The sequence below is a fragment of the Grammomys surdaster genome, unplaced genomic scaffold, assembly GCF_004785775.1.
Source record: "Grammomys surdaster isolate TR1022 unplaced genomic scaffold, NIH_TR_1.0 125603, whole genome shotgun sequence".
Classification (NCBI taxonomy): domain Eukaryota; kingdom Metazoa; phylum Chordata; class Mammalia; order Rodentia; family Muridae; genus Grammomys; species Grammomys surdaster.
The window spans coordinates 879,365-894,208 of record NW_021620446.1 but is presented as its reverse complement, the minus strand read 5'-3'; the positions used below and the strand labels follow the sequence as shown (position 1 = coordinate 894,208).

The following is a 14,844-nucleotide window of genomic DNA, read 5'->3' as shown; positions in this document are numbered from 1 at the left end:
AAGCCTACAACCACATCTGATGAACCACATGTACAGTGGCCTGGGGCCAAGGTGGTCATAAGACCACATTCCTAGTTCTACTTTAGTTGGAGAAAGACAGTAATGAAGCTCTCCAAGTGGCATTTCCCACCAATGAATATCAGATGTTATATACAACCATCCACAGAAATATTCTCATTTTGCCATATAAAGGGGAAGTTTGTTTCATTTCAATCAGTACAGGAAACCTCTCAGAGACAAAGGGCAAGCCGTTCTAAATCGATGGAGAACACACCAGACCTCTTACAGAAAAAGAGTGTGTAGTCTCAAGTCTAAAAATAAGTTACCACAGAAAAACACAGGTGTTGGCCTTGTCCCAGGAAGCCATAACCTGGTCTCATAGAACAGGCTATCCAGGAGATGCTAGGCTCAGGGGCACCCCTGACCACATGCTCAGGGCTGGACTCCACTGGGCTCTCAGTACCTAAACAAAAGCTTTCTCACAGGCATCCTGCTAATCTCAACCCTGGGAATATGGGGCCTTGATGGGCTCCAGGTATGCAGTGGCAGGGACCCACCGCAGCACTGGTGCTGGCTGGAACGGGTTCAGGGCCACCATTCACATCGATGCTTCGCTCACGCTTGGTCTCCTCCAGGTCAGTCACTGTGCTTGGGCCCTTCTTCTTCTTCAGCTTGGCCAAGATGGAGGACTCACGCTCAGGGAAGGGTGGCATTTCCTCTAGGACTGTTGCCTGTTGGAAGGATTAGAGGTTGGTGTGGCCATCCTGACACCCAGCACCAGCCCAGTGGCTCAGCAACCAAACAGCCCAGCCAGGAGTCCGCACCAGGATGTCAGTGCTGGCGACAGTACTCAGTCGCAGGTACTCCACAGCCCGCTGCTGTAGCTCCACGTCTGCATTCTTCAGTTGGCTGTCACTGCGCAGCACGTCCTGAATGGTAGCCTTTACCTCTGGAAAGAGGTTCACGAACTTGATGTAGGTGGACAGCAGGAGTGCCCGAGTGGGGACGCTGCACAAGTGGAACTTGGAGTGGAGCAGGTTGAACTGGATCAGAGGGCTTAAGAGGGGCAGAGAGCACAGATGGGGAGTCACACTATCTCATCTGTCCCATGTGCTGCCTCATGCTCAGCCTGCACCTCTCATGGGGACCGTATGTCAAGCAGAGCCTCCGTGAGGGGGACACAATGCCAGCTCCCACTGTAGGGGACTCCGCCTCCCTCAGGCTGTCAGAGCAGTGTAGGGAGTGGGGCAGTCCAGTGCAGTACATACCCCTGGTTCCCTGGGGTCTTTTACCTGGATCGTGGGTCCCCAGCTATCAAGTTTCCAAACTCCCCCAGGATGTAGCCGCCCACTTTGACCAAGTTCTCATGACATGCTGGAGCCTGCAATGCCTGTGAAAGAGGGAACACCAGGAGCTAGGCCACACACAGAAAAGCCAGCTGACACAAAGTGAAGACACAGCAAAGGCAGCTGGGCCCTTCCTTGCAAGGTGTATTTTATGTCATTGAGAGCCTCCCCTAAAGCCTTGGCAGACCCTAGCTTCCTACAGCTTGCTGCAGTGCCAACAACAAAGGGGCCCAGCAGCAAGGTACATGGCTGTCCCTAGAGACCCCTGAGATAAAGCAGACTGATTTCCCTTATGCACAGGACAGCTAGTAGGCCACTCAACAGCCCAATTGCCTCAGCCCTAATATGGTTTTGGAGATTAAGCCAAGAGGAACCTGCAGCTTGGTGGGGACTTTAGTGCAAAAAGGACAGAACTGCAGATGGGAGCAATAACCATGTCCGAGACCCATCTGTTCCCTCAAGGCACTCTGTCCCCACAGTGAGAGTTTCCCACCCTTCCCCATCATACCTCAAACACCGTCTTGGCAGCATAACCTTGCACATCATCACGATTGATGACAATCTGGATGACACGGTACCACACCTCTTCGCTCACATAGTCCCCTGCGATTCGGATGAGGTTGAGGATGGTGTCCACATACCAAGTGTAGTCCACTGCATACTTCTCAGCCAGGATGGCTACTTTTAGCACCTGTGGGGAAGGCAGGGCCCTCAGGCAGATGCTACCCAGGATACAGAGAATAGACTGCCACACAAGTCTATGCCAGGTTGCAGAAGGACCTAAAGCTTAGGGTGACCAGGAAGCTTTCAGATCTTCAAAGGCCACAGCCCAGAGAGTAGAGAGAAGCAGACTCAGGAGAGAAAAGCTTGAGGGACACAAGAACAATGCAACTGAGCACAACAGCCGCACCTGAAACAAGATACTAACACTCAAAACAATCTGCTGAGATCAACCACACTCCAACCCTGCATCCCCTTACCTCCCTGACTCCATGACACTTCCGGAGTACAGTGGTTTGAATGAGCTTATGTACGGTCCTCATAAGCTCTTATGTTTGAATGTTTGGTCTCCAGTTAAACTGCTTGGGAAAGCCTTGGAGTGGGTGTAGCCTTGTCAGAGAAGGGGCATCACTGCTGATAGGCTTTGAAGTTTTAAAAGCCCATGCCAGGCCCAGTCTGCCCACAACTTGCAGGTCATGTGAGCTCTCAGTTACTGCACCAGTGGCCATGCCTGCCTGCTGCCACAGTCTCCCCCACGACACTCAGGGACTAACCCTCTCAAACTGTAGGCAAGCCCCCAATTAAATGCATGGGCACTAAAAGCAATAATAATTAATAAGCAGGGCTTCTTGACGGTTAAAAGCTTCTCTGTGTCAAGGGCTCCATCAATCACTCCAGCAAAGTGAGCCTACAGGCTAGGATAGCGTGTATCTAAAATATAGAAACAACAAAAACATTATAAAAAAAACAAAACAAAAAATCCAATTTAAAAACAGGAACCAAAGATGAAAACACAAATGGTTGAGAAATACTTGAAGAAATTATTTTCAGCCATCCAGGAAACATAAATTAGAAGTACTTTGGGATTTCATCTACCCCAATCAGAATATCCAAGATCAATAAAACAAATGACAGCTCAGGCTGGCAAGGATTCAGGGAAAGGGGAGTACTTATTCATGGCTGATGAGGTACAAACTTATACTGCCACTAAAGAAATCAATGTGGCAGTTCCTCAGAATCTCAAGAAACTATAAATAAATAGTTCTACCTCAAAATCCAGTTATGCGCCGGACAGTGGTGGCACACGTCTTTAGTCCCAGCACTTGGGAGGCAGAGGCAGGCAGATATCTGAGTTCGAGGCCAGCCTGGTCTACAGAGTGAGCTCCAGGACAGCCAGGGCTACACAGAGAAACCTTGTCTCGAAAAACCAAAAAAAAAAAAAAAAAAAAATCCAGACATGGTGGTGTAAACCTTGAATTCCAGCTCTCGGGAGGCACTCAGTCTCTGTGAGTTTGAGGATAGCCTGGTTTACATCAAGTTTCAGGACAGCTGGAGCTACATAGAGAAGGTGTATCACAAAAAAAACAACAACAACAAAAAAGATCCAGCTATACCGCTCCTAGGTATATAGTCAAAGGATTCCATGTCCTACTACTAAAGATCCACCCAAGCTCACTGCTACTCTACTCGTAACAGCCAGGAATTAGAAACAGCCTAGATGTCCAGATGGATGCATAAAGAAAAGATGGTCCATTTATATTACACAATGGATTATTATTCAGCTGGTAAAAAAAAATGAAATTATGAATTCACAGGTAAATGGATGGAGCTAGAAAAAAAAAAAATCACCCTGAGTAAAGCAGCCCAGACGCCAGAAGACATCCATGCTTTCACTTATATGCTGATGTTAGTTTTTAAGCCTTCAGTATGTGATATGCATGCTCAATCCAAATAATGACAAAGGTTTAGTACCTAGTCATACCAAAAGGACTAGGGGGAGGATAGGAGTTCCCAAGGAAGGGGAGGTAGAATATAGCATTATGGGAACGGGGGCCTGGGAGTATAAAGTCCCAGATGCCAGGGACCCAAGAGATTCCCAGGACCTAAAAGGGAGGACATTAGCCAAAATACCCAACAAAGGGGAGATAGAACCTGTAGAGACAATATCCAGTGGATAGGCATAGCCCCCAGCTGAGGGATGGGGCCACCCACCCACTTCAAAAATATTAATCCTGAATTCCTCATGTCAAAGAGAAATACAGTGACAAAGAGTGGAGTAGAGACTGAAGGAAAGGCCATTACAAAGACTCCATCACCTAGGGACACATCCCATCTGCAGACACCAAATCCAGACACTATTCTTGATGCCAAGCACCACTTGCTGACAGGAGCCTAGCAAGACTGTCCCCTGAGAGGCTCTGCCAGAGCCTGACCAATATAGATGAGGATGCACACTGCCAAATATCAGACTGAGTGTGGGGACCCCAATGGAAAAGTTAGAGCAAGGACTGACGGAGCTGAAGCCGTTTGCAACCCCATAGGATGAACAACAATATCAACCAACCAGACCCCCCAGAGCTCCCAGGGACTAAACCACCAACCAAAGAGTACACATGGGGGTGGGGGGGGGACCCATGGGTACAGCTGCATATGTAGCAGAGAACTGCTTTATTGGGCATCACTGGGAGGGGAGCCCCTTGGTCTGTGGAGGCTTGATGACACAGGGTAGGGGAACGCTAGGGTGCTGAGGCAGGAGTGGGTGGGCTGGAGGTAGAGCACCCTCATAGAGGCAGGGGGAAGGGGGAGGGGATAGAGGGTTTGTGGAGGGGAAACTGGTAAGAGGGATGATAATTTAAATGTAAATAAATAAAATAACCAATAAAAAAAGAATATAGTGTTCTGAGGAGATAAAGAGGAAACGGAAGTAGTAGGGTTAAACAAGGTAGGGATGGAGGGAAGGGTGCAGGAGGAAATATGGGGAGGGACAACGAATACTAAAGGTCATTTGAAGAAGCATATTGAAGTTTAATTGTAGACACCTCCAAAAATACATACATATAAAAGGAATCTAAATGAAGCGACCAAATAACAGAGGAACAGTGCTCCAACTAGACATCGTGTGCCACCAAGTGCCAGAAATGGGTTACATCGTGTTGAGCTGTTGGCCAAAGGGAAGCCCCCAAACATCTACTGTTTGCTCTCTACAACTGATGGAAAGGCCCTACTGCTGAAGACAGCACTCACATATCTCCTCAAACACAGAGAAGTCTGGCTGAGGCCTAACTAGAAGCTTCACTCCTACTGACTCAGAGAGCACCACAGGAGAGAAAAGATAAGATCGTCAGGAGTCTGCTGTGTGTCTCCTAGTGATGTCAGAGGCTGCACCCATCACGTCTCACCACCACTACTGCCAAAGTGTGAGCTGAACAATGACAGCACTAAAGACATCCCAACGTGGACAAGAAAAAGCCCACAAGGCCTCAACCCTACACAAAGAACTACACGCAACTGAGGGAAACTAGAAGTGGGGGAGGTAGTCTTCCTTCCTTCCAGGAGGAGCTGGGAGTGGGAGAGGTGGTCCTCCCCAGGAGGAGCACACCAATCTGCTGTTAGTGCTGAGGGGGCAGCCCTGAAAACATACAAGCAACATTATAGGGACTTAATAGAATTTATTTAGAATATGTATGTATTTAGAAATATACATTTAGAATATATTTGCATTTATATACACATAAAAATGCAATCATTATTAATAAAAATGAGGCCGTCAATTTGAAGGATGGGAAGGGGTATATGGGCAAGCTGAGAAGGAGAAAAGGAAAGGAAAAAATGTAACTATAATCTCAAAAATAAAAAGGTGGAAAGAGAGAAAAAGAGAACATAGTTGGGTAAGTAGAGAAGTGGGAAGGTCTGGGAAGAACAGAAGGAAAGAGAAAACATGAACAAATTATATCGTGAGGGGGAAAAGTTGTTTTCAATAGAAAAGAAAAAAAGAGGCTAGAGGGCAAACCAACACAACTGTACTGACAGATGCCACTGTACCTCTGCTGAGAACACCAAGAGCAATCCAATGAGGGTGACTGAGAGCCTGGCCAAAGCTGTAAGCTACATGCCCAGCCACATCTCCAACAACGCCAGCCCTTCCCTACACACAAGGGCCCTTTGCCCACACTGCCTGCCTGGCCGAATCTTGATTGTTCTCCAACGTTCCAAGTGTTAGAGGCTTGGACTCCAGAGCAGCACAGCAGGTGGAGGGGAGACTTTGAAGGAGGGGGATCAGTGGGGGGGGCCTGCTGTTACTGGAGGGGGATGTGGGACTGTGGATGCAGGGTGAGCAGTCTGCCCCACCACTTGTTCCCTGCTGTTATCATATACATGTGGCTTGCCCACAGAGGTCCAAAGCTTGAAGTCGACTCAATCTTGGGTCAGAAACTCTAAAACTGTAATCTTTTAGAATCATCTCAAAGAGAACAGCAAAATGGTTCAGCAGTGGACAGTGTTTGCTATCTCATCTGATGACCTGAGCTTAGTCCCCAGAACCCATGTAGAAAAAAAAAAAAAACAAAAAACAGAACAACTCCTGACCTCCACACACATGTCAGAAGACATACACGAGCACCACCCAAATATAGAATAGAACAACAAAACAAAAAACTCAAGGATTTCATTGAGTAGCCAAGGCTCCTGCCCGCAGCACCACCTGCCGGAAGTGAGGAAACAGCTTCAATCCCGTATGACCCCTCCTTCTAGTATCTCAATAGCTCAGCCCATTACCACTAACAAGAAGCCTTCTTGACCTCTCATTATTTCCTGCTTTCCCTGGAGCATGGCATGGTCATGAAACAACTCAGGTGTGAGCGCATAGACCGATTAGCCCTTCCTCGTCAGACCCTTGCCCCAGGACCCTGTGAGGCAATCCAGCAGTGCCCCAACTGCTTCTTCTTTCTACTAGTTCTTAAGGAAGTCTCCAATCGCACTCTGCTTCCAGGAGTGACACATAGAGAGGCTATGCTCACAGTACCCGCTGCTGCCCCACTCTCATCCCCTCTCTACTGTCGCTCTAGCTCCAGGGAGAGACCAGTGTTAAACCAAGTGAGGCAAGCCAGAGCCTCTCGTCTGTGGTCATGCACCTACTTGTTTCTTCTCTAAGACACTGTAGTTTCATGCAAGCAATATGCCAGACTACAACAATGGTTAGGTGTGCATGACCCTCTGACTGACCAGAGTCCACTGAAAACCAACGCTGCATAGAGTTGATGACAGCTTAAACATTAACCTCTAATATGCCAGATGCCAAGAAAACCTAACCAGCAGCAACTACATGTTCAAACTATAAGAATATCTTTTTTTTTTTAAACTTTATTTATTTATTTATTATAAGTACACTGTAGCTGTCTTCAGACACCCCACAAGAGGGCATCAGATCTCATTGCAGATGGTTGTGAGCCACCATGTGGTTGCTGGGATTTGAACTCATGACCTCTGGAAGAACAGTCAGTGCTCTTAACCACTGAGCCATCTCACCAGCCCACTATAAGAATATCTTGGAGAAGAAAAATTAGCTCATTGCCTGGCACAGACCCTATACTACCAGATGTCTACACTAGAAGGCTAGACAAGGAAGCTGATGCCAAGGAATCTTTCATCTAGTGTCTCACAGACACTCATGCAAGTTTGTCAGGCACTGAAAACCACCCAGCAACCATCTACTAGAATTCATGTCCAGAGCAGGGAACAGCTTAGACAGCCCCTCAGGCTGCAGGACTCACAATTTCCTCTCGGATGGAGTAGTCAGCCGTTTCTAGGTAGCTCAGCATCTCAGCCACAATCTGCTGGGCATTGCTTCGGTCACACATGGCATAGAGCAGGTCCACTGCACGCTGCCTCACGCTTACGTCTCGTTCCGTCTGAAAAAAAAGACAGAGTCAGAGCCACTTCTACAAAGCACAGGTTGGTGGACAGTGGCTAATCATTGCTATATATAAGTCCAGGAGTCTAGCTTCTATTTGCTCCATAGCAGTTGTCTTGGGACACCCCACAGCACTGCCCCCATCAGGCAGGGTGCTGCTCTACCCCAAACTCCTTACTGGACCCCTTTACTATCTATATATGATACCCAACAGCTTAGGACACTTGAAACCCACACACAACACACAACCCTGTCCCCTCATACTTAGTCCAATCAGAATGACCCAGTTCTAGCTCTGTCTGTTCACTTTCCCTCCTCCCTAACCAGCTGTTCTGAGTACCACACTCAGGCCTACTGAGCAGGTCACTAAGGCCTCTCATTGTGTGGGCACAGACCAGCACCTTCCGTGTTGCCTGGGAGCTGATTCCAAGGTAGGTTCTTGAGCCCCTCTCCAGGTGGCATAGGAGAGAGAGAGCCCACACACAGTGCTTAAGAAGCATGGTGCAGCTGTCTGTAGCCCCCTGCAGTGGACAGTGCAGGGTGCCCCAGTGCAGGATGCCTCAGTGCAGGGTGCCCCAGTGCAGGACGGAGGGCACCTAACAAAGGTTAGAGAAGCTTGAGGTGAGAGTTGTCTCTGTGATGGAAGAGAACGACTGGAGCAGACACTCAACCAGGACTAGGAAGCATGCAGCCTCGTGTTCAAGACAGACACACACAAAAATACAGGTAAGAGCCAGACCTGCTTCACTACAGCTTAAGACTCACCAAGATGGAGGGTCTTACATGTATGGTTCACTAATGAGCTTACATGTAACATGTAAGCTAACATGCAGGCACAGTAGACAGTGTGTGCCATGCCAGAGGAACACACTACCAAGGTCACTCTCACACTCAGAAGGAGAGATCAGGTAACCTGAGCTAGGTACTGGAATTCTAATCCTTAAAAGAATCTAAGCCGGGCAGTGGTGGCGCACGCCTTTAATCCTAGCAATTGGGAGGCAGAGGCAGGTGGATTTCTAAGTTCGAGGCCAGCCTGGTCTACAGAGTGAGTTCCAGGACAGCCTGGGCTACACAGAGAAACCCTGTCTCAAGAAAAAAAAAAAAAAAGATTCTAAAATCCGTGACAAGGAATTTTGTTTTGTAAAAGGTCCTAGAGATAAAAACAAAATATTTTATCTTCCTATCAAAGAAAACTATTTCTGTTTACTGATCTACACTATGTGGCCTCCAAGCAGGTGTCACATGAAATCATTCCATGAGACAGGAATGTACTCAGCTGTCAGAGACACTCGGTGAAAGGTGCTCGGCTGGGGCTCTGTTTCCAGATGCTGTCTTTGAGAACAGCAGGGCTGCACTGCAGGAAGATGGACAGCTTTCTCGCCCAACTGCTGCTTTCACCCCAAATGGCAGCAAGTGACAGGAGCTAAGCAAACACTCCAGAATCCAAATGGCTTAAAGGGACTCATCTTCCTTCTGTCTTCTGGCCTCCACATGAAGGCAGCCACACATGACCATCAAGGAGCACACCTTCAAGGCATTGATGACAGTCTCAATGTGGGTCTTGACGGCCTCATGAGAGAACTCAGAGCTGGCCAGTGTGCACATGCTCTCCAGAGCCAGGTAGCGTAGGTTCGTCTCCCGGTGCTGCAGGAACTGGCCTAGTTGGTTGCAGGCGCGGACAAGCAAGTTTGGCTCACTGCAAGGAGTAGAGGACATGGTAAGCAGGGGAAATAGTCAGGGAGGGCTGTGAGCTACAAAGAGGACACAGTAAGGATGGACGGATGTAGTGAAGAGAGGCAGACACAGTAAAGAGAAGCACGGCTATAGAAGAGGCACAGTGGGAGGTGCTGGAGGAGGCGGTACTTAAGGACACGCCATAAGGCAGGCCCAGGATGCTCGGTGAGGGCGCTCGGTGAGGAGGCAGGAGAGTAAGAAGCGCAGTGTGAAGTGACAGAGGACGGGGTGCTGTAAAGAGGGGTGCAGTGAGGAAGGGGTGACTTTCTAATGAATCGGCAGGATCTCCTCTACTCCAGAGTGGACTCTGGAAAGCTCTGGTAGGCCAAGGCTTCACTTTCTTTTGTTGTATCCAGGGACAGCAGCCAGCCTGGAGCAAGGCTGTGCAGGAAACTGGACCAGGCTAAGACAGACAGTGAGTGACAAGGGCTATGAATGTGGAACAGGGGCTAAACGTCAAAATTCCTTCTTACATACGTTTCTTACTATGCTCTCCCTCACATCGCAAGTTTTGTTTTTTACCAGCTCATTTTCAACCCTGCTCCAGTTTGACAGACTGCTTTTTGTCATGGCAACATTTATCTAAATGATGGAGCAAAAACAGCTGGTTCCAAACAGGTTCTGTCTGCTAAGCCCTGCTCCTGAGCCTCATGCTTCTTGCAGAGACCCAGAGAGCAGTGCCACAGGCATACATAAGGGCACACAACCAGGCCTGAGCATAAAAGAGCAGAAGCAAGATGCCTGCACTGTGTACAACAACCACTGACTGGGACCCAACCATGACCCTATACAGAAGCTGGGAGTCATCACTACCACTGCCCCAGGAGACCCCAGAATACTAGAGTATTGCCTCCCTGAGCAGCAAAAGTCACATGGGTGTCCCTTCCTTTCAGAGAAGCTTCTTGTAATACTCAGAAGCAAAAAACAGCTCTAGGGAACATACCATAGCTATAAAAGTATCTAGTAGTAATGTCCTGGGGCCAGCAAGTGCACATGAGCTCAAGAATCGAGAGGAACACAGACCAAAGCTCAAAGAGAGGCACCTGTCAGCATCTGCACAAACAACAGACACCAAGTGCCAGCCTCCACCTGCTGTCTCTGAGGGATGCGCTGCTCATAGGGCTCACCTGTCATGGTGGATGATCAGGCTGATGGCCTCAAACAGCACAGCATTCTTGGCATTTGAATGCTGGACCTTCTTGGACTTGGGTGGCTCCTGGGCTTTGTTCAGGATGGTTTCCAAGCACTCAGTCAGGCGGCCACGCACCGCAGGGTCTTCTGGGCAAGACACAACTGTCGGCTGGGCTCCTAGGCACTCATCCCACCAGCCCCACCCCACACCTGGGCAGGAGGCTTCCGATACACTGCTTGTCCTATGGGTGCCTTTGACAATTGCTCCCAGCTGCAGATATGACTGGGAGCATTTGTAAATTGTCATGGGAAAGCTCCCTGTTCCAGTGTCATAAACATGAGGTGGGGATGGAGCACTGTGGTAACTACGCCTGCTTCTAATTCAGATGGCACAAAGTACTTCCACTGAGACAGAATGTGTTAGTCATAAAATCCAAGAATTATGGACAAAACCTCTAAGGAGCTTCAAAGACAAAGAGGCTTTGTTCTGTTATCATCCCCAGAAACAGAGAAAATATAAAGCAACATAAAGAGAAAGAAAATTTTTAATTTGGTTCAAAGCAGAAGGAAAAGACCTAAAGCAAAAAACCTAAAGCCAGCCATGGTGGTACACACCTGTTATGAAAGCACTTAGAAGGCAGAGGCAGGAGGATTAGGAGTTACTATATAGTAAGTTCAAGGCCAGACTAAGTTACATAAGACCCTGCCTCATTAAAAACAAAAAGGGCCAGTGAGACAGCTCAGTGGATAAAGGCATTTGCCATCAAGTGTAATGACCTGAGTTCAATCCTCAGAAACTACATATGGAAGGAAGAACCACCTCTCACAGGCTGCCCTCTGCCCTCCACACGCATGCTGTGGCACAGCACCCACAGTACATGCACACACAGTAAGGGGAAAAGTTATTAACACAAAACAGTTACAGTGGTGGGAGCCTGCTATCCAAGCACTTGAGAGGTTGAGGCAGGAGGATTATAGTGAATTCCAGGTCAGTCTAGGCTGTATAATAAGAAACTATAATAATAAACAAATGAACAAACAAATTTTTTTAAAAGAGGAGGAGGAGGAGGAAGAAGAGGAAAAGGAGGAAGAGGAGGAGGAGGAAAGACCAGAACCAAGACTCCCAGTGAACTTTGTGTGTGATACTCAAGTAGCTGCATGTGGATATGTGCGCATGTGTGAGGGGACAGAGGTTAGCCTTGGCTGCCATTCCTCAGGAGCCACCCATACCCACATTTTTGAGACAGTGTTTCTGACTGGGACATGAGACTTGTAGTGGCTCCCATTAGACCCTCTGTATCTGCCTCTCTGTCCTGGAGAATGCCTGGGTTTCCATGCAGGTGCTTTAGATTGAACGCAGGTCCTTGAGTCCACCATGCCAACAGTTCACTAACTTGACCTCTCTCTGAAACACCTCCTAATAAACTTTAAACCTAATAAATAAAGACTTTAACCAACTACAGAAATAAATTCTCCCCTGTGAAGAATCTCAGGTGAACTGAATCTGTGACCATGGAGTAGGTGCTGCAGGGAGCACCGAGGAAGCAGGTGTGGGAATGTCACTTGTGGGTGGTGCTACAAGAACACCTAGAAGGGTTGCAGGGAACATTACCTGGGGGTGGGTAGCACTGCAGCAGTCTGAGGAGTTTGACTGACAGCCAAGGAGCTGGGACAAAGTAGTAAGTATAATCCTGAAGATCTGTTGATGCAGACGTCACAATCTGTAAAACAGGTGAGTGAGCAGCTGTCCTCAGACTCCACATGGACCTACAGGAAATCACACTGGCTGGGCAGTGGTGGGGCACACCTTTAATCCCAGCACTTGGGAGGCAGAGACAGGCAGATTTCTGAGTTCAAGGGCAGCCTGGTCTACAGAGTGAGTTCCAGGACAGCCAGAGATACACAGAGAAACCCTGTCTCGAAAAAAACAACAACAAAAACAAACAAACAAAAAAAAGGAAGGAAGGAAGGAAGGAAGGGAAGGAAGGAAGGAAGGGAAAAAAAACAAAAAAGAAAAAAAAGAAAAATCATACTGGCTCCCTGGGCCATACCTCTGAGAACAATAGTTTTCAGGTGTTAGGTATATCCAATACTGCCTCCTGTCTCCCCTCAAAGAGAAACTGGCATGGCCTCATAAACTCACACTGAAAGAGACTATGCACCCCCTTTAGGGACAGACACATTCAAAATGCTGCCAGCACAAGGTCTATGATGCCCTGAGGCACAGAAGACCAAGGCTGCTTCCAAGCAACAGACACAGCAACCATCCCTTAGTACTAGACACTGACACCTGAAGAAGGAATCGGTCTTTTTTTCATGGGCTGGAAAATAAACATTCTGACCCACATCCCAAAGGCCCTAGCCTGAGCCGGGCTGAGTATGCTGAGCCAGACAGCACTTGCTCTACTTACAATCTCTACCTCCTAATTCAACATGGCCCCAGCCTAGCTGTGACCACAACTGCCACAGCTATCTCATCAGCACACGGCCCCTGTCCTCTCCATCTCATTTTGTTTTGTTTTTTGAGACAGGGCTTCTCTGTGCTACAACCCCGGCTGTCCTGGAACTCACATTATAGACTGGACTAGCTTTGAACTCACAGAGATCCACCTACCTCTATCTCCCAAGTGCTAGGATTAAAGGCCTGCATTACCACGCCCAGCAGCTTGTTATTCCTTATTGTAGGGACTCAGGACTGTTCCCTCCCTAAAAGCGTAGCTGTGTATACCTTCAGCCATAAGTGAGCACATTCTAGAACGCTCATCCTGATGAGACAAGCCTTGACTCAGGTTGTAGACAGCCCTGCCACAGTAACAGAGTCGGGAAAGAACTAGACAGGGAAAGAAGTGGACAGTAAACAGCCAAGGCAGGCAAAAACAAGCCCCACACTATCTTTAGAAAATGCAGAGACAGGCCCAATGTGATGTGTCTCTCCTATGTGTACTTTCCAGCTCCATCTTGCTCAGAGGGAAACCTGCAGCTTTAAATGCAATTATTTACAACAGAAAGGCAAGGAAACTCTAACTGTTAACAGAGTAAGACAACAAGAAGCACCAACAGGAACAAAGTAGGGGGACACAATAGACAAGTCCAAGACAATCAAAAGTGTACACTTGGCAAGTCTTAGTGCAGTCAATAGCACACACCTCAGAGTGGGGACCAGAGGCCTAGACCGAGGCTCAGTGTTCAATTTCAACACTGCTTCCCATGGGGGGCGGGGGGAGGAAGGCAACAAAAAAAGTGGATTTTGCCCCTTGTGCAGATGAACAATGAAAAGATGCCCCACTTCATCACTAGGAAAATGCAGATCAAGACCGCAAGACACACCCTACACCTGTGATGAGACCACCAACAAAAGCAAGCACGCCTGCACACTAGCATGGTGGTGCACACCTATAATCCCAGCACGTGGGAAGGAGGGAGGCTCTCAAGTCCAGTGTAGGCTACAGAGCAAAACCTTGTCTCAAACAAAGGGAGGCTAGATAGGTGGGCAAGATGCCTCACAGCCTAACAACCTGAACCCACGTAGATGGGAAGAGTCAGAGTCAGCTCGGTGTTCAAGAGCAGTGCTGCTCTTCCAGGCGCCAAACTCAGCTCCCAGCATCCACACCAGGCAGCTCATAACTATCTGTAACTCCAGGGAACCTGATGCCTCTGTGCTGATGTGTACATACCCACGTGCAGACAGATACATAGTTAAAATAAAAATAAGTCCTTTTAAAAAATGCAAGAGAACCAACTCCTAAAGTTGTTGTCTCACCTCCATGAGTCATGATGTGCACACACACACCCAGTGAGACACTGGTGAGGATGTAGAAAAATTAGATTCTTTGTGTACTGTTGATGGAAATGTAAAATAGTGCGGGTGCTGTGCAAACAGTCTGTCAGTTCCTTTACAAAAATGAAATTAGCATATAATCCAGCAATTCTACTCCCAAAAGACAAAGAAGCGTCTAGAGGAGACATTTACATAGCCACATTTACAACAGCACTATCCACAGCAACCAAAATATGAAGTAGACCAAGGCTGAGGCATTAGCAAAATACATCTGAGGCCAAATTATTCATCCCTCAGAGCTGAAGAGATGGTTCGTGGTTAAGAGAACATACTGCTATTCCAGAGGACCTGAGTTGAGTTCCCAACAGCCATGTTTGGTGGCTCATAACTGCCTACAATTACAGTTGCTAGGGATCCATCTCTCTCTTTGGCCTCTATAACCATGT

The 14,844-nt window shown here is 47.9% G+C and overlaps 1 protein-coding gene across 2 annotated transcripts in view; it reads right to left on the bottom strand.

The window, feature by feature from the left end:
- Positions 1–14,844, bottom strand: part of Ap2a2 (adaptor related protein complex 2 subunit alpha 2) — a 70,268-nt gene that overhangs the window by 11,073 nt on the left and 44,351 nt on the right. The window contains exons 7-14 of one of the 2 annotated variants that reach the window (XM_028786832.1): positions 12,233–12,341; positions 10,617–10,767; positions 9,283–9,451; positions 7,616–7,753; positions 1,855–2,037; positions 1,293–1,390; positions 825–1,056; positions 558–731 (exon numbers count right to left, since the gene is read on the bottom strand). In XM_028786832.1, coding sequence (XP_028642665.1) covers positions 558–731; positions 825–1,056; positions 1,293–1,390; positions 1,855–2,037; positions 7,616–7,753; positions 9,283–9,451; positions 10,617–10,767; positions 12,233–12,341 — 1,254 coding nt within the window. The remainder of the gene's footprint in view (positions 1–557; positions 732–824; positions 1,057–1,292; positions 1,391–1,854; positions 2,038–7,615; positions 7,754–9,282; positions 9,452–10,616; positions 10,768–12,232; positions 12,342–14,844) is intronic. The other variant, XM_028786833.1, reaches the window with a different exon arrangement.